We start from the raw sequence: 25,388 nt of genomic DNA on the forward strand, positions 1-25,388 counted from the left end.
TCCAGCCAATCGAAAAATATAAGGTGCGAGATACAGAAAGAGAGAGAAAAAGAAAGAGAGAGAGAGAAAGAGAGAGAGAGAGAGGTATAATGTCCCACGTTGTGAGTCATTGTTCAGACAAGCTTATTCGATGACGCTTTACGCTAATCGCCTCAGGGGGACACGCTATCATGCTAATTTTATTCCTAATTTACGTTGCCGATTTAATACACATTCCTTACCTGGTGGTGTAATACTCGAAGAAGGCAACCAGTATTTCCAAAGACCTCGTGACTGCAGCCCACATGATTTTATCGTTCCGAGAGAGTCTTTAACCACGATTATTGCGAGAACCAGAGTTCACATTCCTGTTATCGAGTTTATGATCTATTCCATTGAAAGAAGACGAAAAACGAAGAACGTACTTTCCTATTTATACGCGTGTGCAACCTCTAGCCGCCTCTAAACTTTTCAATCTCTTTCTTCTTTCTCTTTGCTCGATAATACACTTCCTCAAGCGAATTATTCTCTTCGAATCACAAAACCTGGCGCGAACCGATCCGATCCGCTCTTCGATACTTTGGACAAATTTTGTCTAAATACACAATAATCAGCACACGAAAACATTTAGTTTAAGAATTGTAACATTTCGATACGTTTAGGTATCGAATTCGATGCATGTAAGAATATTTGTAGTTCTTAATAGTGAATATTTCGCATTCATAAAACAATTCGTATCGCTACACGACGTCATTTTAGAAACTGCTTAGCGGTGGTGCGTGAATCTGAGTTTTCTCGAGCAACAATGTTTCAAAGAGAATGGCGGCTGTCGTGTACCTATATCGCGAATATTCAACGTTTTCGCAAATGTATCAGAGGGGAAATAACGAATAATACGAGGCAGAAAGCCCTAGTTCCGTATTTCCGAAAAGCGATCAAAGATAATAATAGCGAGCGATCGTATACGCGAAAAAAATCTGAGAAATTGGTTCGGTTATATTCCAATATTCCATCGCGTCGGTCGGTCAGTCTGTTGGTCGGTAGAACGGACGCGACGGTCGAAAGAAGGGGATACGATCGATCTTAGCTACATTCGCCGGTACCGCTGCCACGCTGTTCACGCCATCGCCGACGTCACTGCCGCCACCACAGTCACCGCCACCGCCACCGCCACCGCCACCACTGTTATCTTCTCTACCGCTACTTTTATTACGTATCGTGTCTACTGCCAATCAACGCTATCACCCCATAATCGTGGTTACCACGACATTGCAGCAGCACCACGACACCGCCGTGCCGCCACGATTATGCGACGATTATGCGACGCGTCCACGAAATTAGTCACGCGTTATCGATTCGCGCACTGTTCCAGGGGCCAAGTCCTCCGACGTTATCGATATTCGAGAACCGAACGACAAATTCCGAACCCAATCAAGGATATATTATATCGTGCACGTGGCAACGATGTCTGCGAAGGTCGATAGATACGGCGCGCGCATCTCGCTGGGCACGCATACGCTTACATCCAGACGCGATTAAACCATTTTTATACACCAATCACGAAATTCTATTGATAAGGCTGGCTTTCAATTGTATGTATTACAATTTACACGTATCCATCGATCTGCAAGCCTTATCGATCTCATCCCCTTCACCTTCCGTCTCCTCTCCATCTCATCTCTCGCCCTCGTTCTCTGTCAAACTCAAGACTCCAGATAATGTTCGGAACGTCCGTGCGCCGAGCGATGAGGATCGTTACAACAACGATAATTTCGTTCTAGTACAGCGAACAAATCAGTCATATGGGGTAGATTTTTCCTTTTCTCTGAGAGATTTGTTCTGGTCGTAGATGTCGGTAGCAAAAAGTCCTCCGAGCTTTCAACACGAAGGAAAATTACGAACGACACGATCGATCGAAACGCACGCGCACGACAGAGGTAAGAGTTCCTGGCCGTGATGCGGTTCGGTCAATGCCGAAGAATATCCAAGCAACAGGTTCCTAGTCGTTGTACTACACGCGGACTATGAATTTTACAAACAAATGGACAAACTGCGATCCTCTCGAAATTTTACGAAGAATTTACGTCTCTCTTCCGATATAACTTTGGACGAATTATATAGGTACCTACTACGTTCAAATTTAGATGCACGTAGTGTCCCTTCAACGACTATATACATTTATCGAATTACTTTGCATTGCTTGCACAAACAACGGGCAAAATTATAATATCAACCATACGATGTTACTAAAACATCATCTTATTTCAGAATTTTCAAATATTTACATATGTGTATTTTGTACAGTCCGCGGGATTCGACGTAGTTTCCGAAAAAATTTCGTCATCAACTTGAAACGATTTTAGTTTACAAATCTAATTCGAGGAATCGATTATCGTTAAAAGATCAAATTACGAACGATTTATAATCGATCGATGATTACTACTTTCGTTTTCGCCGCCATCGTGCTACTTGGTCGAAAATAAAAGGTTTCATCTGGTGTGCAATCTTGTAACTCGTTAGCCACCTGTTACGTAGTTGACGCATTTGAAGAACACAGATCGAAACAATGCAAGATAGAACATTAACGATCGCCACGCGAGCACGCGACACGTTATATACGCTTATCGCTTTTCCAATTTTATCGCGGCTCCTTTGCACCCACGTTACCCCCACTGACCTCGAGAAAAAATCGCACACCTTTTATATAGACCTTCTTTTCTGGACTTTCTCGTCTATAACAAGCGTTTGCTAGAATCTTTTACATTCCCTGGTAAAGTCAGACGAATGGACAATAATAATAAAAACATGTTGTCGTAGAACAATGCGCGAGGTAATATATAGCAAATCCGAATCGAATGCCTTCGTAGCCGGGACGAATAAACAAAAGCTGGTAGAATCAATTGAAAAAATTTTAAGTCGTAGGCTGAAAGCCGTAAGCCATAAGTAGTGAGTCGTGAGCCGTAAATCGTAAATCGTAAATCGTAAATCGTAAAGAAGGACACCTCGCGAGAATATCGCTTTAAGTCGATCGAAAAAGAAAGCGGTAACGTACCGCGATCGCTTTCGCGCGAAAAAACGCGCTTGTCTCGCCACTTCTACCCGCAACCGCGTCGCATCACAAACTAAACTTTCCTCCTGGGTGGAAAAGCCCTGGTTGCATTCGCATCGATGCTTTCAAGCCTTCGATACATTGGCGCCACCTCGCTGCTCACCCAAGGACCGTTCCGGACGCCATAGAAAACTTCTCCTACGCACCAGGGATCAAACGCGCGCACCCCTTTTTGCCCTTCTATCATCCGTTTGCTCTCCCCTTCCTGCTCTTTTAACCCAGACCTACCCTCTCCACACTGGTTATGCCGCTCTACCGTCGTGTCGTATCCTTACCCTCTATGCCTGTACCTGTTACCATCTCCACCGTACCGCTATCGCTCCCACCATATCACCCCATCCCCTCCACAGCCGACACCCCGCTATCGCTGCCACCACTACCTCTATCTCTATCGCCGCCACCATTACCACCATCACCATCACTACCACCACTACCACCACACCTCCACTTCCGTCCACCTCCATCCACCATCCCCACTCCCCTATCACTACCACCACACCACCATCACAACCATCGCCGCTGTCACTCTACCCTTATACAAGCGTACCGTTCTCTCTTCATCTTCGATCCGTTATCACTTCTCTCAAAATCTTTGTTTTGTCGCGAATTTCCTTGAAATTTGATTCGATCCTATAGTTAGCATCTGAAAATTACGTTGAACGCTGGTATTTTGTTCGCCAAACGATCTATATCGAATTTCTCGGATTGTCTATCCAACGTATCTCATGAATCTTAAAACCGTTGCGTCGTGTCGAATCCCCTGATTCGCAGTTGCATGCAAGTTGTTTGTCCATTTATCCAAAGTCGATTAAATCGGCAAAAATCGGTCGAGAAAGAAAGAAATTATAGCTGGAGATTTTTCCCGATTTTTCATATACGAACGAGAAAAACCCACGAATCGTCGAAACGACGAGTTCGATCGGGAGTTGCTCCTGTTTCTCCTTTGTCTAGAAAAAGCCTGAGGCATCGTTAAATAAAGTGGGCCAGTTCTGGTGTCCTTTCAATTATTTGTATATATCTTGGTGGTCGGGGAAAACTCGGGTGAGAAATAAAGGAAACGAAAATGGGTTGCAGACACGTGCGCAGGCGCGTTCTCGTGTCATTTAACTGACCGAACTCTACTACCGGATGATAGACGCGGCTGTTCCGTTTACAAGATTCATCGCCTCGAGTGATTCGAATACGTATTACATGTGGATACAGTGGTCTCTCGGCAAAGCCTACGAAAACGCGTGGACAGGCGACTCTGTATATCGACACATATAAGTAATTTACGATAAATCTCAAAATTGTTCAATAGCAGCTGTAAATCGAAAGAACAATATTCAAATGTCTCTTTAGTTTTACTCGAGAGCTCCTCTTCTCCGACATTTCACATTGATGATGTTTTTTCTTTCGTTTGATAGGAACTTGTTATCCCGAATACTGCTTACAATATATGTATACGATTCACTATGAAAAATATTATTACACATCGACTATCGTTATCGATCATTTCTACATAAATTTCTCCTCTTTCTCTCTCTTTCGTCCCTTCCCTCCCTTTTTCCCATTTCCTCTTTCTATTGTTTTTCCTCTCGCTACCTCTCTGTCCAATATTTCGCCCTTTTTCTATCAATTTTTCTTCGTTGACCAACGTTTCTTCTTCTCGATTCTCTTACCGTGGATCTTGTGCCTATCAGCGCCTTACTTTTCAATGTAATCGTAATTTCAAGTACGCGACACGCGCATACAGAAACATCTCGTAAATGAGACAAACGAAGACTGACGAAGAACGATAAAAGTACAATGAACGAGAATGAAAGACGCGTATGGGCCATGGATCTCGAGACCCAGGAAATTATTAAGTTGACGAGGATAAGCGAAGTAGGAAATTCGTTCGTTTATAAGTATATGTATATAGTTATAGATATTTATTAGGAGTACGTTTCGTTGAAACGATTCGCATGCTTCGAGAAATTGTTGATGAAGAGAGAAATGGATACACGGTTTGAAAACCGCGCGAACTTTGCGCGACTGCGAAAGCAGAGGGGGTAAAGAAGGAACAGGACGAAAAGAGTAGAAGATAGTGAGTGCAAGCGGCCATAATCGGCCATAATCGGCCATAATCGGCCATAACCGCGCGCGCCCATCGCGAAAACGGCAACGACTCGACCGCGTAGCGTGGATAATCAGTATCGGACAAAGAGGAATCGGACGGATAATCTCGGATGGAAGCAGCGACAAGCAAGTGCGCGCGCGATAAACTACCAAAACGGACTTGAATGCGTAGGTTTGTGTGATACTAATTGCCTAGATGGCGATGAAACGCGACAGAAGCATAAAAAAGCCAAGCAATTAATTAGTGCGCGCGCTACGTGCCGATGCTTTCTAGCATCCTGGTTACTCGTACCACGTCGAATCGATTACGTGCTCGACGAACGGCCGAGTTAATTTACTCACAGACTCTGCGACAAGAACCGCGACAGTGCCAACTTGCTGATTCGATTGTTTTTCAGGCCATCCAACATTGCAGAGGCTGCGATTTCCATATTCGATCGTTCGCTTAACCAAACTAGAAGCGAAACAATTTCCCGTGTTCGTTCTTGACTGATTCCAATTTATCGAGTAACGAGCTCCTTCGACGTCCCAACCAACCAACGTGTTCCTCCTATTCGTCGAATCGAAACGCGTCCAACGAAAATCCCTCGATCCCAATTCAGAGGCTGACTGATATAATAATATCACGATATCGTATTGTACGTTCACCGTATCGTATCGATCACTATAATTCTCTGTGTTTCGAAGCTGGTCTATCGAAGTAACAACTAGGCTATTTCGTCAATCTTGTTCCAAGCACACATACAAATCGTCGAAAGGTGAGGCGAGGCGAGGCGAGGCGAGAAAATGCAAACAGCGTTACAAGTCCTCCTTGCTGACTGAACGCTGGTTATTTACTTTATCCCTCTCTTTTACCTCGATGCCAATTAATCCAATTTTCAACGTATTTCTCGTCGAATCGCAGCGTCGCATGATTCGAGCCTAATTTTTTCTTCATCAACGATCTCGTATCTCAATCTCCTTTCTTTCCAACACGATCGTCACCAACCTCGTCGACGAAACAGTTTCATGTATAATAGAAACAGTTTTCGCTTTCTTCTCCTCCCTTTACCAACCTCTCTCTCTCTCTCTCTCTCTCTCTCTCTCTCTTTCTCTCTCTTCTTTCTCTATTTATTCTTTCTCTTCCACTTTATCGTTTTATCGTTCTCTTACACGCTTCTCGTCAACTTTCTGTTTACCCCCCTCCCGCCGCGCTTTCTCTCGTCCTGTCCCCCTTCTCCTTTGGTTCTTTTCCTGAAAAGATGTTGATGATTTGTCGTCGTTCGTGGTTTATCGGTCGTCGGTCGTTGGTCGTCGGTCGTCGTCAAACAGTCGTCAAAAAATGCCGCGTCCAGTCCTTTTACGCGTTACAGTCACGATAGTTGGGATCGTCTACTACTCGACGACGGCAATAATAACTAACTTTCGTTATTCTTCTCTTGTATTTTCTTTTCTTTTCGATTTTATCTTTTAGCACGATCGTTTGTGTTCTTTTCCAAAAAGAAACAGGGAAACTGAAAATCAATTTCTTAGTAATTTACGAGTAAATCGCGTACAAACGTTGTTCGTTTCGGATAGAAATGAATATTTGATCGAGACGCGCTACGAGCCCTTCCAACGACCGATTTACCCACGATATATGGGATATGTAGTATTAAGATTAATCGTCGCGTCACATTCGAAGTAGTCAAAGAATTCACCTTTAACTCTTTGATATTCTTGATATCTTTTTTTGCGTGAATTTAGGAACTGATTCGAAAAATGCTTTGTGTCGTCCAGCGGCAAAGCTCGACGAATAGATTAATAAATACATACAACGACTAATGATCGTCACTTTTGTGATTCAACAACGTTGTAGTTATAGCCAACGCGTTACAAGTGCCCAAGAAATATAATCAGTTTGCCTGTAAAGAGACGAAAAAAAAACTTTCTTTCTGCCAACACAACTTTGTAATTTTTCAAGCTTTACTCGTTTTCTTCTTTTTAATTTTTCTCTCCACCCGCTTTTCTTCTCTATGCTCGTCTCTTCTTCTCCTTCGCTTTTCCCTTTTGTTTCTATCTTCCTCCCTTTCTCTTCTTTTCGCTGCTCGTTTCCTCTTCTTTTTCGCGCTGTCTTTCGAATTAAAGAAGTTTTGAACGTAAAACTATTTATCCACTGGTTTTCAAAAAAAATCCGCAAATACACCGACCGAATGTTTCCGTTCGTCGATTCGTTTGCCGTCTGACGTGACAACCGCTTCGATTTCACTACGACCCGATCCGATCCGATCCAATCCGATCTAAAGAGTTAAATAAATTCGATCACTTAGACCGAAAGTCGGCCGATCGAATGCAAGAGTTGCGTGGTGAAAGCACGATATACACCCGTCTAGTTTTCGACGAACCCAACAGGATGATATGGGAAAGGGGAGAAGGTGGCGGAGGTGGAGAAAGAGGAGAAGAATAAAGAAAAGGAGGAGAGGAGGGGGTGTGGATAGAGGATGGTAGTAGAAAGAAAAAAAGATTATTCGCGTAGTTTGCCAATTACGGAAAGAAAACTCTTCAAAAAAATTGAGCGACACACGACTTCTTGTTTCGAAAAAGAAGAACCGTCTTAACGCCCTTTTTAACGAAATACCAGATCGTTTTGAAAACCAGTGAAAATCGACGCACTGTGACTCGTACTTTTAATTAAGTCACTCTCGATTTTTCGTCATACTGTAAAGATGTTCAGCCATTGCTCTTCAATATGAGCATCCATTTCCTTCGATCCTCGATTACGTCCTCCAGGAAACAAGGACAAGGACGACGATAACAAGGACAAGGACGACGACGACGACGACGACGACAACGACGAGACGACGACGACGACGACGATGATATTCACGACAACGTCGATAGCGACGATAGTAACACCAACAAGGATAAATGATAATCGATATCAGAGGCAAGAAATTCTCGAAGGATAATACGAATACGAAAAATGTAGAGAACCGGTCCAACGACTAGTATACGTTTCGTCCAACTGAAACGGACGAGCCGTTTGCTAAACGCGAACTACCTTTCTCCGCTGTGGTATGACCTACTCGTACACTGCTCTCAGCTGCTTTCAACCCCCGGAATCCTACCGTTACCCCTATGACCAACCCCCACTTGGTCCTTCCTGCCTTTCCCCCCCTCACCTTCTTTCCCCATTCCTACCACTGCCCTCGTTCCACCCGTTTCGTTTCTACCACCCCAAGTCCCACTCCGGTCTTTCCCGCCTCCTTTCCGCACCACGATCCACACTCTCTAGACTCGACTCTTCCTGGACCTTTGCTTCCCCTCCGACTCTTTTCCCAGGATCGCTTATACATACATACATACTTACGTACATATACATTACTATCACTATTACTATCTGTCCCTCTCTCCATCGTACTGCTTCCTTCCACGGCGCATCTCCCATCCTATCCTGTTCTGCCCTGCCTGCCGCTTCTCCTACCGACTGACTATTCTTTACCGACCGGTGCTATACTATGTAAACTATGTTATATACATATAATATGTACATCACTCAACGTATGTCCTTGCTTCGTCGCTTATTTCTCCATGTCCCTACCACATGCCAACTGTCACGCGCGCTTCTTTTCTCGTATCATCTTTTCAAGCACGTTAGCCGTTCTTCTTTCGTTTCGTCTTGTCTCATCCTACGGATAGCTTTTGTTCATCATCTACCTTCTACTCCCTATGCCGTTTGCGATTTACATTTTTTACCTTACTTTTACTTTTCTCTCTTAAACATTCGTAAATCTAATAACCTTTCCATTATCCTATTTTTCTTACTTCCTACATCGATGATTAACGATTTACGATCGACGATCGATGATTCAATTACGCCATTCAGTAGTCGCGACTTATATTTTTCGTTTCTCTTTTCTCCCCTTTTCCAAAATTTAATTTCTTTCGATAAAAGTTTGCAATTGATATATCCGTTCGACACAATGATTACGAGCAATCGCCATCTCTTTCAAAACGTTTAAACTAAGTAAGAACATTCAAATACGGAGATTTACTAGTACATACATGCATTTATGTAGTATGCTTTGAAACAGGTGATACGAAAGACAGAATTGTTTTGTAACGTTGAAACATAAATTAGTTTTATCTTATCTTAATTTATCTATATCGTATGTTGTTACCGAATATTTAACTACTAACAATGCTAGCACAAGGTCTCCATTTTCCTTTACTCGCCTTATATCACGAGGAATTGCGACGAGTAACGTGGATTTCTGTGCGATGGAATGTTTTAATAAGAACCAAACGATTTCGAAAATACGTGCATCGTGGTTCGATTAACTTTCTTACGTTTCGGCACAAATAAGTAAAGATCGAAACGAACTGTGATTGTTATACGAATCTCGATAAAAGACGGTAGCTATGTATGTATGTACGAAGTATGCAACGTAACAAGTGGCATATCTGTTGCATTCCGCCGATTTAAGTGCTACGAAACACCAGACTACCTGGCAGGTTTCCAATTGGCACCTTGTTGGGAATTACGGAATTTATAGCGCTCTATCTCCTTCACTTTATCATCGTTTGCAACTTTTTCCTAGTTTCTTGGCCGATCAAGTTCACGAGTTTCGATACTCGATCAGTAAACACTTGACCGTTCCTGCAAGCGACAATGGCAAACCAATACGAGATTTAAGCGATCGATTCAACGAACAATTTCGATCGCGACTTGATACACGTTTATACACATTACTTTATATCCAGTGTTTTCCCTTTCATTTTTCTTTTTTCGTAGACAATTGACAGAAATGAAAAAATATCCACGACGTAGTATGCAATTCAAGTTCGTGAACTAAATTTATTTACAAATTGTTTATACAATTTTTATGTTGGAAATAATGCTTTTGTGGATATAGTGATTCGCCGAAACGTACGTGCATCTACGTTCGATCGCGACCGAAATAATTTAGTTCTATTTATTTATTTATTTATTTACTTATTTATTTAAGCAAACAATATGCCGTTTGATGTACATTTATAATAGTGGAAATGAAGATACAAAACGAAAAAAATCATCTAGAACGAACAGAGATTACATTATAATTGTGCGCGCAAAGATGCTCTTCTTCTTATAATTGTGCAAAATATTGGAACATCCGAGAATCGATTACAGATACACGGAGAGAAACAGTAAGTTTGTACATTATTATTATTATCATTATCATTATTGTTGTAGTTATTGTTGTTATTGTTATTATGATTATTATTATTTTTATTATTATTATTGTTGTTATATATTTATGCATTACTTTTGTACGTTAACATAAATTAATCGATCGCTCGACCTCGAACCACTGTCGAAAGATACCTGTACCTTGTCAGTGCCCGAGCCGCGTAATCAAACAATATTCGAAACGCGAATTTCTCTATTGTCGGTAAAATCGGCATTTTTCGACAATGGCCAAGTGATCGGTCAAATGGTCAAGTCACAGACGAGTATACTCTCGCATAGACGTCTCGTCGGTCACAATGATCTGTCTCTAGTCGGTCTCTATAATCAAATTATTTCTCAGTCGGTAACAAGTAACTGGATACTGCTTTACCAACGTACTTTCAACGTTTATCCATTTTCATTCATATGTTTCAATTGACTAATATATACGTACATATGTTTGTACATATGTATGTACACTCTTTCCCACTCTCTCCTCCCATCACTTCTCTTAATGTTTCTCTTTCCATTTACTCAGTTTTATTAGGAATATAACTGCGGTATTATATTATCGGTTACTCGTTTGCCAAATTATTACATACATCTTTACAGTTTTCGTTCGAGAAAGGTACGGTTATATTTGATCGGACGAACAGAATGTAAAACCAAATTGACGTTTGAGCTTACCCGAAAGATTTTGTACTGATTAAAGGTGTCCTGAGATTTAAAAGACCATTTCTCTTAGCTGGTTTTCCATGTCGGTTATCGTTGAAACTATCCCCATGTTCGTTCTGTGGTTCGAGATCATTGTCCCGCCGTTTCGATTTTTTCGTTCGAAGATAAAGCCACGCTGCCATACCAAAAACCACCAATATCGCTAGACCTCCCACTGTTCCAAAAACTGCTGTTAGAATTACGTCCCTTCGCTCCATGTTAAGTTACCTTTGAAAGAAAGATGTTTATTCAAATAGAGAAACGTTTTATCAATTTTTGCCTGTTTGACCTCTCACATCACGCTCGTGTTCATCAATGAATCTCGTAATTGTATTAAATTGTCAATCGAATACAGAGATCATATTAATACATTAACGAAGCGAGAAAGAGCGTATCGTGTGTGATATCGATATTAAAAATACAACTACCCTTTGCGCCTCTCGTTTCCACAAATTTCCCATTATCTACGCTCTACACAGGAGGGGAGTTGGTGCTTGCCGAGGACATGCCAAGAATAAATAACACGGTGACACCGCAACGATATTGCATATTACCCAGCTCTGTCGATTATATTTCTCCGACTAATCAATACCAATGATATTTTTCACCTCCTTCTCGTTTCTTTGGTCATTTATAGCCATCATATTTTATCCTATGTATTTAATTTCTTTATAGTCTGTCCTCTTCGCCTCCCTGCTTCCCCCCTGTTTCTGCTATACATAATCCGTTTTCATAGCGAACGAGGTGCAGTGCATGAATGCTCAATTGTTACGTACATAAACAGATTGGTTTTTCCCATGATAAGAAACTGGACAAGCGCGTAGGCGTTACGTGTCTTAACATGTAAACAACCCGTTAAACCATAGTATAGCATAGCATATTAACCTTTCAATGAATCCCCGGCTTTCCCCGTATTCGTGGAACACTAAATGCGGATACCGCTCGACCGTTTCACTTCTCCTTATGATTCATTATCAGTCTATGTTAAATTAAATGATGCGTCACATAATCGAGCTTGGAATAGTTTCAAGTGGTCTTTTATCGAAACATTTCAGACAACCTAATTAATTATTAACCTTGTGATTAAAATCACGTTCGTTAAACAAAAGATTTTCCCCTCGATCACGGTAACGGATGTTGGTTCGCAGTTGTTCACCTTTTTACTCCGTGATCAACGTTTAACCAAGCGCGTATAAACTCACCGATCCGGTTAATGATCGATTATTATAGCTATGAATAATAATAATATAGCGAGTAGGTTGAACGAGACAATATAAACGCATTACCGAATCATTCAAAGTTTACAAAGTCTCGAACTCGCCAATAAACTAATTGCTATTTATGGATGTTTAATCGCAGAAAATATCAGACGGGTAGTTTCCATCGTTTCCAGTTATGTTATCGCGTAAATCATTGAATAATTGTTTTTCTTTTCACTGTGTGCCGATACCGTTGTACCGCGTATTTCTTTAATGCACGGTAATTTCGATAACCTCTACTACTCTCCTGCTCGATCCCAAGATTCTTCTATGCATAATAGACTCTGGCCGAGCTTTTTTGCTTGAAACAGAGCAAACGATGCTCGAAAAGCGTGAAAAGCGTGAAAGACTGGACAACTTTAACATTCAACCGACTAAAGCACTAAGCTAGGCGGTATTTATAATTGACCCTCTACCGAACTTTCAAAAGCTTTAAAATTAGGTCGTGCAAAACTTTTCTTTTCTTCCGTGCGTTCAAAAAGGGGCAAGATTGCGCGTGCACGACAATCTATCATTAATATGGAGTTTCATAGCAAATCGCGTTCGTCTCTTCTTTGTGAAAGCATTCTTACGCTTTTTGTATTGCAATATATATATATATATATATATATGCTTCTTCTAAAGTTAAGACTTAACAGATGTATCCTGTTTGAAATATCAAAACTTGTTATAACAGTTTTCTATGTTACCCCTATTCGATAAGAACCTTCGACTTAATCGGTTTTATGCGTCTACCACGGTGCAAACGTCGTAATTGATACGCTACAATGAAATACTTTATCGGAAAGATAAACACGTATTAAGAATCCTATTGTCGCTTGCATCTACGATATCAGTCCATGTCCATATGACCACCACGTGTTATTATATCGTAAATGCTCAATCGTAATCATAGCGTGTAATTTATTTTCCGAATGTAATTAACTTGACAGAAGTTCAGTTAGAGATGAACGATAGACATTAATAAAGAAAGAAACGTTCGGTACGTTATTCGTGGAGATGACCTGGGAGCCGGCGCGCTTCCATTCCCGTTGCCAACGCCGTGACGCGACGCGTCGCGACGACGCGACGGGGTGAATATGTAGTAACCTTGACCGATGCTAGATATAACAGATATAAGTAAGACGTTGCAAATACGGATCCATATCCGTATCAAGATTATCGCTCTATAGATTTCACCAATCAGAATACTCCGGTCTTAATACTTTTGCAAAACAATATCACGTTGTTATCCGATTTCGTTTTCGAAAGCGATGGTCCTCTTCATCGCCAACCGTAGATATTCGATAATATAATCCACGAACGTAACAAACCTATTAAATTATGAATTTCTGATGTTTGCTGTTTGCTCTGTATGTGATATCGTTAGAAATTTTCGATCAACACGCTCGCACGCGTCTCGTTTTGTTCGCCTCACAAAATACTCGGGTATCCCAATAGCGAATTAATCTAATGGCCCATCGCACAAACATCGCTAAATCAGAGATTTCAGTTCATTTCATTTCATTTCACTTTATTTCATTTATTTCATTTCATTTCATTTCCTTCTATTTCATTTTATTTCATTTCATTTCATTTCATTTCATTTCATTTCATTTCATTTCATTTCATTTCATTTCATTTCATTTCATTTCCTTTCCTTTCGTTTCGTTTTATTCTAAAATTAACACGAATAATATTGCCACATCGATTGCACTCGCGTATTGAATTTTTCAAATCACTTTTTTATTACAAGATCAAGCGTATTGACCAAGGATGCGCATCGCGATATATATATTAATAATCCTGTACGATGCGAATCTTCCGTTTTCCTTTCGCTACCTTTCATTTTGTGGACAAGATCTAGCAATTTTTCTTTGTTTTTGACGTGTGTTTAATAGAAATGTACGTATAGATTTTAATAGAAACGTACATATATATGTATATATATATATGTATATATACATATACATGTATATAGGTACAAATATATATTTGAACACTAGTTACGTCACGAAAGATGCGAAAGATACGAAAAAAGAATGTAAAAAATGAATGGAACAGAACGGAAAGGGTAAAATAAGGAGAAAATAGGAGAGAGGAAGAGATGGAATTATAAAATACTCACCAAAACAGAGGAGGAAGCTATCCCCTGTCTCGTTGGTATCGGAAAGGCACGCTACTTAACAAACGATTGTTTAAACGAACGAAATTGATATCCGATGACATTCATTTTACGCGTTTACGTTCACTCATGAACACCATCCGTTTCAAATTTTTTGCGTTGGTCAACGATAACGATAGTGTCGTTCTTCTCCCTTGATAATCATCGCCAAACAGAGCTCCTACGTGTATACTTTACATACGCGTATAATGAAAAATCGCCGTCCACGAAACCGAGACTGACAAAATGATAAACTAATAGGAATCACAAAGATCTTCGCAAATCGAATTCTCAGACAAGATCAAAAGAGAATAAAAAGAATCAAAAGCGTAAAGAAACAGTTCGTGTGCAACCGGCAAACGAGATTAACACAGCAAGCAAAGGGCGCAAAAATGGACGGTACAATATCCATTGGAAAAAGAAAAGGGAGACATGGAATTACGAGCAAGAGTTCGACGAAGGGAAAGGAACGCTCGAATAACGATGGAAGGTAGCTCCTTAGAAAAAAGGGAGATCGTGTAGATCAAGCCAGATTAAATCGAATCGGGAAAATGAAAGGGAAAGTAGGGAAAGAAAGAAAGGGAGAAAGGAATGGAAAGGCTGGGAAGGAGGGAAGTATTGAAATAAAAAGGAAAAGATAAATGGAGGAAAAAATGGAAGGCGAAAGAAAATGCGCGGTGGATTAAGCTGATTAGGATAACGGAGAAACGATGGGGACGAAACGATAGAATTTACTGATTAGAGAAATGTTTAAAAAGCGAGGAGAAGATTAAGATAGGAGGGAAGCAGCAACCGCGTGACAGGCAGCGTCGCGACGCACTGCTGCTCCGCGGCTGGTGCTTCCCACCTCACCGCCGCGGCGCGACCCCGCCGCAAATTTCCACCCATACACGGGCTCGCGCCCTCGATCTCGTCCTCGCTCGCCACATCAACCCCACCTTTTCGACTACGGCACACCTTGCGAAACTCGATTCTCCCTATGGCACATCTCAACCGCGCACCCTATCCGCCCGATACACGGACTCGCGCCCTTTTCTTATGCATGTATTTTCCTTTTCTTAACGCCTCTCGTCTACTCGCTTTTCCCTTTTTTTGTTACTTTCTCAAATTCCTACTAACCACAACCATGTCCACTTCAGCTTTCTTCCTTTCCTTCTGTCATCCTCCTTATCTCCTTTCGCCATTGAATACCGTCGCAACGATTATTATACGTTCTGTCTGTTACTAACCCAATCCTTTGTTTCAAGTTTGATCGAATACACGTTAGAGACGTTACTACTAGACATTAGAAAACGTAACAATCTTCGAGAATCAATGAAAAGTTTTATTGAATCAACTTTTATCAAATGCGGCAAGACACGTATCGTACTTTGCACTCTGATTTCACCGCTTCTAAGCTTTTCGTCACAATTGATGTATTTCTCGAGTATATGTTATATACTCGAGATATACTATACATACATATATATATGTATCCTATTTCGGGATAAATAAACCTTCTTAATTACTTACTTAGCTTCTTACATATGCATTTTCTTTATACTTTTACTTTGTATACCTTATCACTATACATATTATTCTTAACTATAGACACACTTAATTAACAGTATATGTTATCTAACTACACTTACTTACACATATAAGAAATGACACATATTAACGTTTACAGTTAGTAGTATTAATCAGTGTTCTCCTACCAAATGCCTACTTAAGCGTTAAGATGATGATTTAAGAATATCTTATCTATTCATAAATCTAAAAATACTTAATCGTATATTAAACCATATATTAAATAATTAATATATATTCTGCTTAAGTAAATCTAATTTGTTGTGTCTATCTTGTCTATCATGTGACTTTATTCATCGGTCCTAGAAAGGTTTTTAAAACAAATTTTAATTTCACAAATCCCATTTATTAAAAATCTCCAAATTTTTTATATAGGTAGAATATCTATATAAGAATCTAAAGACATGTCTCACAGAGAAATTCTATCTATTTAGGAATCTGAATCTAGTAAAGGGAAAAGAATAGAATATTATATCTTCTTCCGTGTTCGTCTTAGAATGATTCCTGAAACAAATTTAAAACAAGCATAATGTTAAATAATGTTCTCTGTGAAATATTATAACGAGTAATTAATTTCCGATAAGTGTAACTCAATCACCATTTCCTTATATTATACGTTACACTTTCAACTCGTTTCATTTCAATCGTATTATTTCATTCATAAGATTTGAATGTATTTGCAATAAACGTATGCATTATAACTAATCAATATTTGCAATAAATCTGTCAAGCTTTAAACATATGAAAAATTAGTTCACCGTTAGAAAATTGAAAGTATTGTGTACGAGGAAACTGATATTATGGAGGCAATTTTTTAACTTCAATAACTAGCGATCACGGTTATTGATTTTAAAAGAATGAATTGAATTGTTAATGACATTCACATTTCAAATCAACCATTTCTATGCAGTCATCCACGAGGTTACCAACAATCTACATAAAGAACGATCGGCAATTTCACGTAAGTGAAACCAATTATGTATGTTAAAACGGGTATAACCGAATTGAAATTCTACTTAAAAATCTCGTGATACAAGTTATCGATAGCGAATACTAATAATAATTAAGTTATATAACCAACGGAGAAAGAGCAAGAATCATCAAAAGACTATTTGACTTGATTATAAAACGATGTTTCATAAATGATTAAATAAATGCGTATCAGTTAAATGACACTCGTGACAGTGTATAAACAATTGCAAAGTAGCAATAATATAGCAATAAGGTAGCAATATAAATAATATACATTCAATAAACATGCCTAAAGCTGGCTGACATGATATTTAAATTCAATCAACGACCATAACAGTTATAATCAGAATAAAAAAAATTGCAGTATAAGGCCGTGAATATACAATAAAGAAAGCAATAAATGGTAAGCGGGAAACAGCAAAACAAGCGATGGAAGAGCTAATGCCAAATCTCCGCTATATATAACCGCTATAAGTGACCAAAATGTTTTTGTTTACTGATAACCATTACACTGTCCAACACGTATCTAATTTTACAATCCACAATAGGCGATCCTTGTAGACTTTTGTAAGCTGAACTTCAATGTGCAAACCGTTTTTTAATAGAACCTACTATTTCGAAAAAATCAATTTTGAAAAAAATTACAAACTTCCAACTTTACAAATGTTTTGTGCTTTTGCAACTATCGAGTTGCTATTGAAATGAAAATATTCTGTGAACATTCTCGAAAATGATATGCATTGTTAACGCATTATAAGCATTTAAGCATGTCTAAAAAATGATCAACATGAAAATGATATCTGAATGCCCACTTTTTTATATATTTTAAAAATTAAGAGTCTAGAAGAAAGTCTAACTCTAGCACGCGATAGAGCAGACATTTGCTAAGGATGCTAAGGAAAGCATCAAGAAAAACTAAAAAGTCATGTTTTGATTCCAATGTAAAAGTGAAAAGGTTTGGCAAAACACTCGACAGCGGCAATAATTCTCAATGCCGATGAATAGCGAATAGAAAAATTTCCTCTCTGGCTATACCGGCAGGCAAGGCATCCGCCAATATTGAGTACCACTGCCGACACGTGTTTTATCAAAGATTTCACCTCTAGTTTTTTGAATAAATTGGAAAATGTAAGCAAAAGATTTAGGTGTCCTTCTCTCACTTTGTTCGTTATTCAAGCATGTTTAAATGTTTATAATTCAATAACGATACATATCATTTTGTTCGGGAGAGTCCATAGAATAATTTCGTCTCAACCTAAGGGTCCAAAACATTAATTATAAATTCTAAGAAAAAGCGGTTTACAGATTCGTGTTTGGCTTACAAAAATGTACAACAATCACCCACTGAAAACTACAAAATCGGAAAAAAGTCAAAATTTGTTAAACAGTGATATCGATGAGGGCATTCCCCTTTGGTGGTCGATAACCAACCGAGCGGATATATTTACCCACTCTCACCACTTAAAAGGTTGAAACAGTTACATATATGTATATAAAAAACGAATAGAGGATCCGTTTTTGATGTCTTTTATCTAGATATTAATCGTTATCAGTAATGTTAATAAAACCTGAATGTTTGAAAGTAATAAAGAAAAAAGATTCTGTCATCGATAGTGGTTATCGGTAATCCAAAAAAATTTCGTTATAAATAATGGTTACTGGTGACAAAAACAATTACTTCACAGATGATTATCGGCAATCAAAGAACAATTTTCTTATATAGTATATGCAATAGTTATCGGTAACCAGAGAAGTCTCTCATAGATAACGGTATCGAAATTTTGCTTGGTGAAAGTTTTAAATAACAGCCGAATCTCCTATAAAATATCTTCAACAATGAGCATACCGCATATAATGTATGTAATTGTACAGTTATTATGTATGTTGTTACGTTCTATTTAGTTGCCGACAAGAAGGTAGCGTTAACTGACGTTTAATGCAACTGGCAATAAGTTCCACTTTCGGCTAATCTGATATGTGGCGAGAATACTGGCACGGGAGAAGATTAAAGTTGTTCGAAAGTAAATAAACAATATGTAATGATTTATTCAAATCTTACTCGATTTCGATATTGACAATTGACTGACAAACTGACGGATATAAAATTCTTCGATTGACAAAATGATAATTCTTCGGTTGACAAAATGATAACTAACTCTTCGAATGGTAATTATTTGGTTGACGAACGGTAATTAATATACTGACTTCTCTGAGTCGCTACATTTATTTATATCTGTCAGAGATGAAAAAACATCAGGGTCTTTCTTTTGAAAATGTTTGGAAAAATCCCCAATGTTTGTTCAACTGCCGACTTTGTTTACAATTTAAATTGTTCTAATATCGTTATAAAAACATAATTAGGTAAATATAAAAACGTGGTTAGATAAGTTTTCACAAGATATTCACAAGATTAGCGGTTTTAACTGCCTTTCAACACGCTTTCAAATAAACGGTTTAAATTACCTTGATTTGAATGAAATTACGAATTTTAATTTCGCGCTACGGATCGCGCGGGGCGCGGGATGTGACAATGTATATACATATATGAGTTTGATATATGTCTAGCTAGAAAGTAAACATTATCGTGAATTTTTGTAGATTGGTCATAAATTATAAAATTATTAATTAAAAGTATTTTATAGTACAAAAATCTGCTTTCAGCCTTATACGTACGTTAATAAGGAATGCCATTTTTATTTAATTATTTATTAATTAGAAAGAAACTAGAATATCGTCTTTACATAATGTATCTAGTGGGAAAAGATCAAGTTGTGATAGCTTGCTTTTTAAGGACGATCATAGCTGTGATATTGTTAATTACTACATTCGTATTGGTGATCCATTTGTCGAGATGTTCTTATCGTGGAGCAAGTTATCATCGCTGCAAGTTTCTTTTTTAGATATGGTATTGTGAAATACATACGATACACGTACAACATGAATTCTGGTACTATGTAATTATACGATCCGTTAATTCCCATTAGTTCATAAATTTTATATAAAATGTTGTACATAATTATCGTTTTCGATTTGACGTTTTCGAATACACCGTAAACAGGATAGGAAAGTAAAAATCAAGTTTCTATCAAAAAGTTAAATTAACAGTTTACAAGTATTATAAATAATGTAATTTAACCTAATATAACCTAATTGTGTATCGTAACGAAATAATGCAATCACATTTAATTTATACACGATAATAGAATCGATAGTAGCACGATGTTATCAAAGCCGTGATAACAATGACACACAATGACACTATGAAGGGCAACAATGGCAACAGCAGTAATAAAAGTTAAAGAAAGAACGAAAATAGTAACAGCGAAAATAAAGATCTATTCGTAAATTGAACCAGAGAGAATTGAATTTATATAGTTTTGAATACATATAATAAGAACTTGTATAGTTTTTATTTATGTATAATAATTGTCACTTTGCACACCTCACGTTTTTTGCAACAAATTTCACACTCTGTATGTCGCACGTACCTGACGTATATATGTAGATATACATATATGTACCGTGTATATAATACCATGCCTTTAAATCCTCTAGTAATGCATCGTTGGTAAGTTGGTAATCAGGACTCAAGAGTAGTCAAGACGCAAGACTTCAGGACAGCACATGGGCAAGGAAAATACTGTATTTTATCACTCATCGTCAAAGACTAACGATTCTCATCGTCATGAGTTGCCACTTTCTATATTGTTTTATTTGCACATATGATATCTTCAGCCTATACGCGTGCTTATCTTTGTTGTTATGTTAAGCCTACATTAAGTCTGTCAAAAATAATTAATTGGTCTCATATTTCTTTTATCTTCCAATTTGCTAGCAACGAATTATATATACCAGAACATACTTACTATGTATTGTTATTACGTGCGTAGGAACGTTAATGATAAAACAAAGAATAGTGTTGGAGGAAGCCGTTTTGAAATTTCTCCCACAATCGAAGTTGCACGGCACGTTCGTGTATTTACTACGTACATACTGACAAGATAAACCCCCCACCGCTAATATCATCATTATGAGTATAAATACGGAATGCCAAAGAAGTACTAGACTAGTATTTATCTCGGATTTCTTGTCATCGCGACAACGGTAAAATCAAATTATTACAATTCATATTATCATTAAACAGCTGTTGACAGATCGCGCTTAGGTTTTCAAAAACCTTGCTTTTACATTATGTCTAATCGTCTACCGATTATCTTCTATGTGATATATGTACATAACATGCATTACATGTATATTATATGTATACGTATATGCGCGCGTGTATTTGATGCAGTGACAGAATCGAATCTCCTATTTTATATAAGCATATTACATATTCATGAAATGTATAGGACAAAAAAGACTACACGAAGACACTAAATCAGGTGTTACAAAAACGGTAAACATATTTCATTTTGCAGGTTGTTAGTTTTTTTCTTCTAAAGCAACTAAATTAAAGGACTGACGAGTTAAGCAATCACCATGCGCGGAAATTTGAACGAAATTGGATTTTTATTGATCCTCATACGACTTTCATATCAGGTAAAGTTAAAATTTCAATAGTACGAACAGGTATACATTTTTTGTGAACACCCGCGGGCGGGACATATACATTATAAACGCTTACTTTAGCTTTAAAAATCACCCCTTAAATCTTTTTACGCCTGTAGCCGAATATCTTGTATATAATAACCTGTACATTGTATACAAATTTGGTAAGAATCGGATGATTTTTGGAAAGACGAAACAGATCAAAATCTAAAACACAATTCCAAACCTGTTATCGTTTAACAAGGATAAGAATAATCTAACAAATGATCGTTCGCTAATCCCTATCATCCATTTGTATAAAACAGATGACAGAACAGAATTCATCGGATTATTATACCGCAGCTGTGGTAGAATTTTCACCGACTTATCATTGGCATGATGCCGCATTAACTTTAAGAAAAAACACGAATGCGTACATCGAGTACATAGAAAAAGCGAGTAAACAGGTAAGCTCGATCGAGTTTCATGGTGTGATTGTTTTTCACAACATGTTAATCCTGATATAAGAATTTGCCACACAGGGTGCTGACATTATCGTTTTTCCGGAAGATGGACTGACATCGATCTATTTGCCTGACAAATCACAAATGGATTCCTGGACAACAGTGATTCCTTCCGCTGTCGATGAATATATCCCTTGCACGGGAACCGAAGTTAACGTCAGTGAAGTAAGTGCTCTGTATGCACGTTCGATACACCATAAATCTCTTTCGTTATTTCTCGTAGACGCTAAAAAGACTATCATGCGCTGCAAGGGAAAATCGCATCTACGTGGTGGTAAATATCGCTGAAAAGCGATTGGTCAATTACAGCGATGCGTGCCCCTCGAACGAAACATGGCATTATCACAACACTAATGTCGTGTTCGACCGAACAGGAAAGATAATTGCCAGGTATATAATCATATCTTCATGATCGATTTATAACGATTCCTTCTTTCTTCCTTCTCTTTGTAATCAGGTATCGTAAAGTGAATCTCTATATGGAACCTCAATTCGATAAGACCGAGATACCGGAAATCGTAACATTCGACACCGATTTCGGTGTGAAATTTGGCACCTTTATATGCTTCGATATACTATTTTCGGTACCGCCCTTATCCTTGACTAGAATAGAAGGAGTTTCAAATATCGTATACACCACCGCCTGGTTCTCGGAAACGCCATTTTTAACTGGTATCTTATGTCATTAGTACCATTTATTTACAACATACTATATATTTTCTTTATCAGCTTGCAATCAATCAATTAACATTTTTCATTTATAACTTTTCTTCCAGCCATTCAAACGCAATTTGGATGGTCCTTTGCCGAGAATGTGAATCTTTTAGTAGCTGGATATCACCAACCTACTATCGGAACTTCGGGAAGCGGAATTTATTTAGGTATCGCACGTTCATACAGATTCACAATTTTATACTTGTTGAAATATTTGTTCTATTTTTCAATTAATTTCCAATTCAATTTAATTAGGTCGTAACGGTATAGCCAACGTAACCATGGCTGACGATCCTAAACTTTTGATCTCCCGAGTTCCAAAAACAATAAAATCCAGAAGAGCAGAAGTGAAACAGGAGTCGATGAACAAAGAAAAGAAAAATCAAAGAACGGAGGAAAACATTGCACGCCATGAAACACTTTGTGATAAATCAATAAAGGAAGAAGACACGCCCGATTGGATGAAATTATTACGCGATAATGTTACATCATTCGAATCTATTCTGTTCGCCAACAATTCGATGACTGAAACCGTTTGTCATCATAACTTTTGCTGCGACTTCAAGGCTGATATGGAAACCATCACCAATTCGTCCTCGATTTATTACCGCGCGATAGTTTACAACGGTGTTCGCTTGTACGGCATTCACGTAAAAGCCGGTGTTCGTGTATGTGGCTTGATTCAATGTCTTAATGAATCTATTCATTCTTGCGGTTTCGTTTCCCGATCCGATATTACATTTTCCGCTTTAAGCGTCACAGCAAGATTCAACGATTACACAAAAATTTTGATAATGCCTAGCGTACTTGACGCTTCACTTATTCCCTTCGAACAGTGGTCATACGTTGAACATATACGTGGAAACGAAATGAATCTAACTATGGTTTTGGACGAACCGATCAACAATCTTATTACCTTTGGTATATATGCTAGAGACTTTGAGAAAGACAAATGGAATTAATTTCGATATCTATTTTTACTATATTACTCTTGCATAACATTTTTCGCTCCGATCAAATTTTCCAATAAAAGATCGCAATACTGTGGATATGTATCAATCCATTGACAATAACATGGTAGTAACAATTTTTCGATATTTGTTTCTTTATTTCTTCTGCTCCTTTTCTTTCTTTTGTGAGATGCATTCACGTTTGCAATTATTTCAAAAAACAATCGCCAGTCGTAACCAAGATAAAAACGCGACGTTCGAACGAATTTCATGTCATATTAATGGGTAATAATCAGTACAAGCTCCGAGAAGAAATGTCATTGCCTTTCGTATCGATTTATTCTCGATTTCCATTCGAGAATTGGTTGAACGCGAGTACGCTAACATTCTCTTTAAAAAATCGATATGCACACACTGATTTACCCAAAACTAGCTTTCAAGAATATCGTCGAAAATCTCTTCAGAATTCGAATGTGTCGACTAAACGGAGCATCAATGAGCGAAAAACGTCAAGTTACGTAATGTCTTTTGGTACGTTCCCACGAGTACAAGGTTTATGAAAAATAAAAACAAATTCAGTAAAAAAGGAGATAGAAGGACTTGCGCGACCGAGGAGGATAAGACAATGAAAATAACGTGATCCTTTGTTTTCGACTAGTGGGCAGTGTTGCTGGACTTTATGGGTTCAAGTCTCACTTGTTACATTACATACTAAGTATGGCTCCAGCACGTAACATTTTAGCAGAAGCGCAAATTGAGATTAATTTGCGAGATATACCGGTGGGAAAGGTATCAGTATTTAAATGGCGAGGAAAACCGATCTTCATTTACCATCGGTGAGCTATTCAGCCAATATCATCCATTCCCGATGGTTACACTCTCTGCTCTTTATCTTTATCCAAATCTTATTTTTAACATTCAAACATTTTCAAATATATTACAGCTCCCAATCCATTATAGAACAAGAGAAAGTTATAAATGTGGCGACATTACGGGATCCTGAGACAGATGATCAAAGAGTCAAACGAGCGGAATGGTTGATCGTCGTTGGAATTTGCACGCATCTCGGTTGCATACCAATTCCTAACTCCGGTATTGTACGCGGTGGATTTTACTGTCCCTGTCATGGATCTCACTTCGATGCTTCTGGGCGCATACGTAAAGGACCAGCACCTACTAATTTGGAAGTACCAGAATATCAATTCCTCGATGACGATACCATTCTAGTTGGTTGACTTTATTGTCCTTAATAAATGGTTTACTCGACTAATGTTTCTAATACTAACTATATCTTATTACATGCGTAATACCACTGTTTTTTAAATCAGCTTCCTTCATTAAGAATTTTCTTTATTATTTAGTTATGCGAAAATAAATTTACATACTTTTATAAATCCTTCGTCGCATTGCCTATTTCTTACATTTTAAACGCATGAAACATAAAATGTAACATAGATATATAATGCAAAAGAATATAATGTAAATAAACAAATATACTTACTACCACACATGAAACTTTCTCTGTGTTACTACTATTGATTAAAATATGCACATACTAATTCGAATTGTAAGTATAACTAGAAAGGAAACATAGAAAGGATGATACATAGAAAAGTATGTCAGATAGGAAACTTCCTCTTTGGGAATACCGATTG

At 38.1% G+C, this 25,388-nt stretch overlaps 3 protein-coding genes and 1 long non-coding RNA gene across 26 annotated transcripts in view; 2 read left to right on the forward strand and 2 right to left on the reverse strand.

Moving 5' to 3' along the window:
- Positions 1-15,282, reverse strand: part of LOC126919410 (synaptotagmin-7) — a 23,954-nt gene extending 8,672 nt beyond the window's left edge. For 2 of the 18 annotated variants that reach the window (XM_050728659.1, XM_050728658.1), the window contains exons 1-2: positions 14,439-15,282; positions 11,046-11,300 (exon numbers count right to left, since the gene is read on the reverse strand). In XM_050728659.1, coding sequence (XP_050584616.1) covers positions 11,046-11,290 — 245 coding nt within the window. In that variant the 5' untranslated portion in view covers positions 11,291-11,300; positions 14,439-15,282. Of the gene's footprint in view, positions 1-221; positions 1,604-2,676; positions 3,002-3,031; positions 3,325-5,530; positions 7,447-7,831; positions 8,216-11,045; positions 11,301-14,438 lie in introns of those variants that run through there. The other 16 variants (XM_050728667.1, XM_050728668.1, XM_050728675.1 and 13 more) reach the window with 14 other exon arrangements.
- On the forward strand, positions 5,188-23,880 carry LOC126919403 (vanin-like protein 1). Of its 6 annotated transcripts, XM_050728613.1 has the most exons (9): positions 5,188-5,360; positions 10,156-10,336; positions 21,437-21,557; positions 21,872-22,012; positions 22,088-22,234; positions 22,293-22,459; positions 22,527-22,741; positions 22,846-22,950; positions 23,039-23,880. In XM_050728613.1, the coding sequence occupies exons 3-9, from the start codon at positions 21,498-21,500 to the stop codon at positions 23,743-23,745; spliced, it is 1,542 nt and encodes a 513-aa protein (XP_050584570.1). In that variant the 5' UTR covers positions 5,188-5,360; positions 10,156-10,336; positions 21,437-21,497; the 3' UTR covers positions 23,746-23,880. The 6 variants fall into 6 exon arrangements, with proteins under 6 accessions (XP_050584570.1, XP_050584571.1, XP_050584574.1 ...); XM_050728614.1 differs by lacking the exon at positions 10,156-10,336; XM_050728617.1 differs by lacking the exon at positions 10,156-10,336 and having other exon boundaries at positions 5,188-5,356.
- On the reverse strand, positions 16,368-21,018 carry LOC126919455 (uncharacterized). Its single transcript, XR_007711630.1, has 3 exons — positions 20,882-21,018; positions 20,504-20,797; positions 16,368-16,547 (listed from the first exon to the last, which is right to left on the reverse strand). It is a non-coding gene; the product is annotated as an uncharacterized LOC126919455 (long non-coding RNA).
- A 132-nt stretch (positions 23,881-24,012) lies between the features above and the next one.
- On the forward strand, positions 24,013-25,014 carry LOC126919443 (cytochrome b-c1 complex subunit Rieske, mitochondrial-like). Its single transcript, XM_050728759.1, has 3 exons — positions 24,013-24,264; positions 24,392-24,569; positions 24,677-25,014. The coding sequence occupies exons 1-3, from the start codon at positions 24,015-24,017 to the stop codon at positions 24,966-24,968; spliced, it is 720 nt and encodes a 239-aa protein (XP_050584716.1). The 5' UTR covers positions 24,013-24,014; the 3' UTR covers positions 24,969-25,014.
- Positions 25,015-25,388: the final 374 nt, after the last annotated feature.

The sequence above is a fragment of the Bombus affinis genome, chromosome 8 (genome assembly GCF_024516045.1).
Source record: "Bombus affinis isolate iyBomAffi1 chromosome 8, iyBomAffi1.2, whole genome shotgun sequence".
Classification (NCBI taxonomy): Eukaryota; Metazoa; Arthropoda; class Insecta; order Hymenoptera; family Apidae; genus Bombus; species Bombus affinis.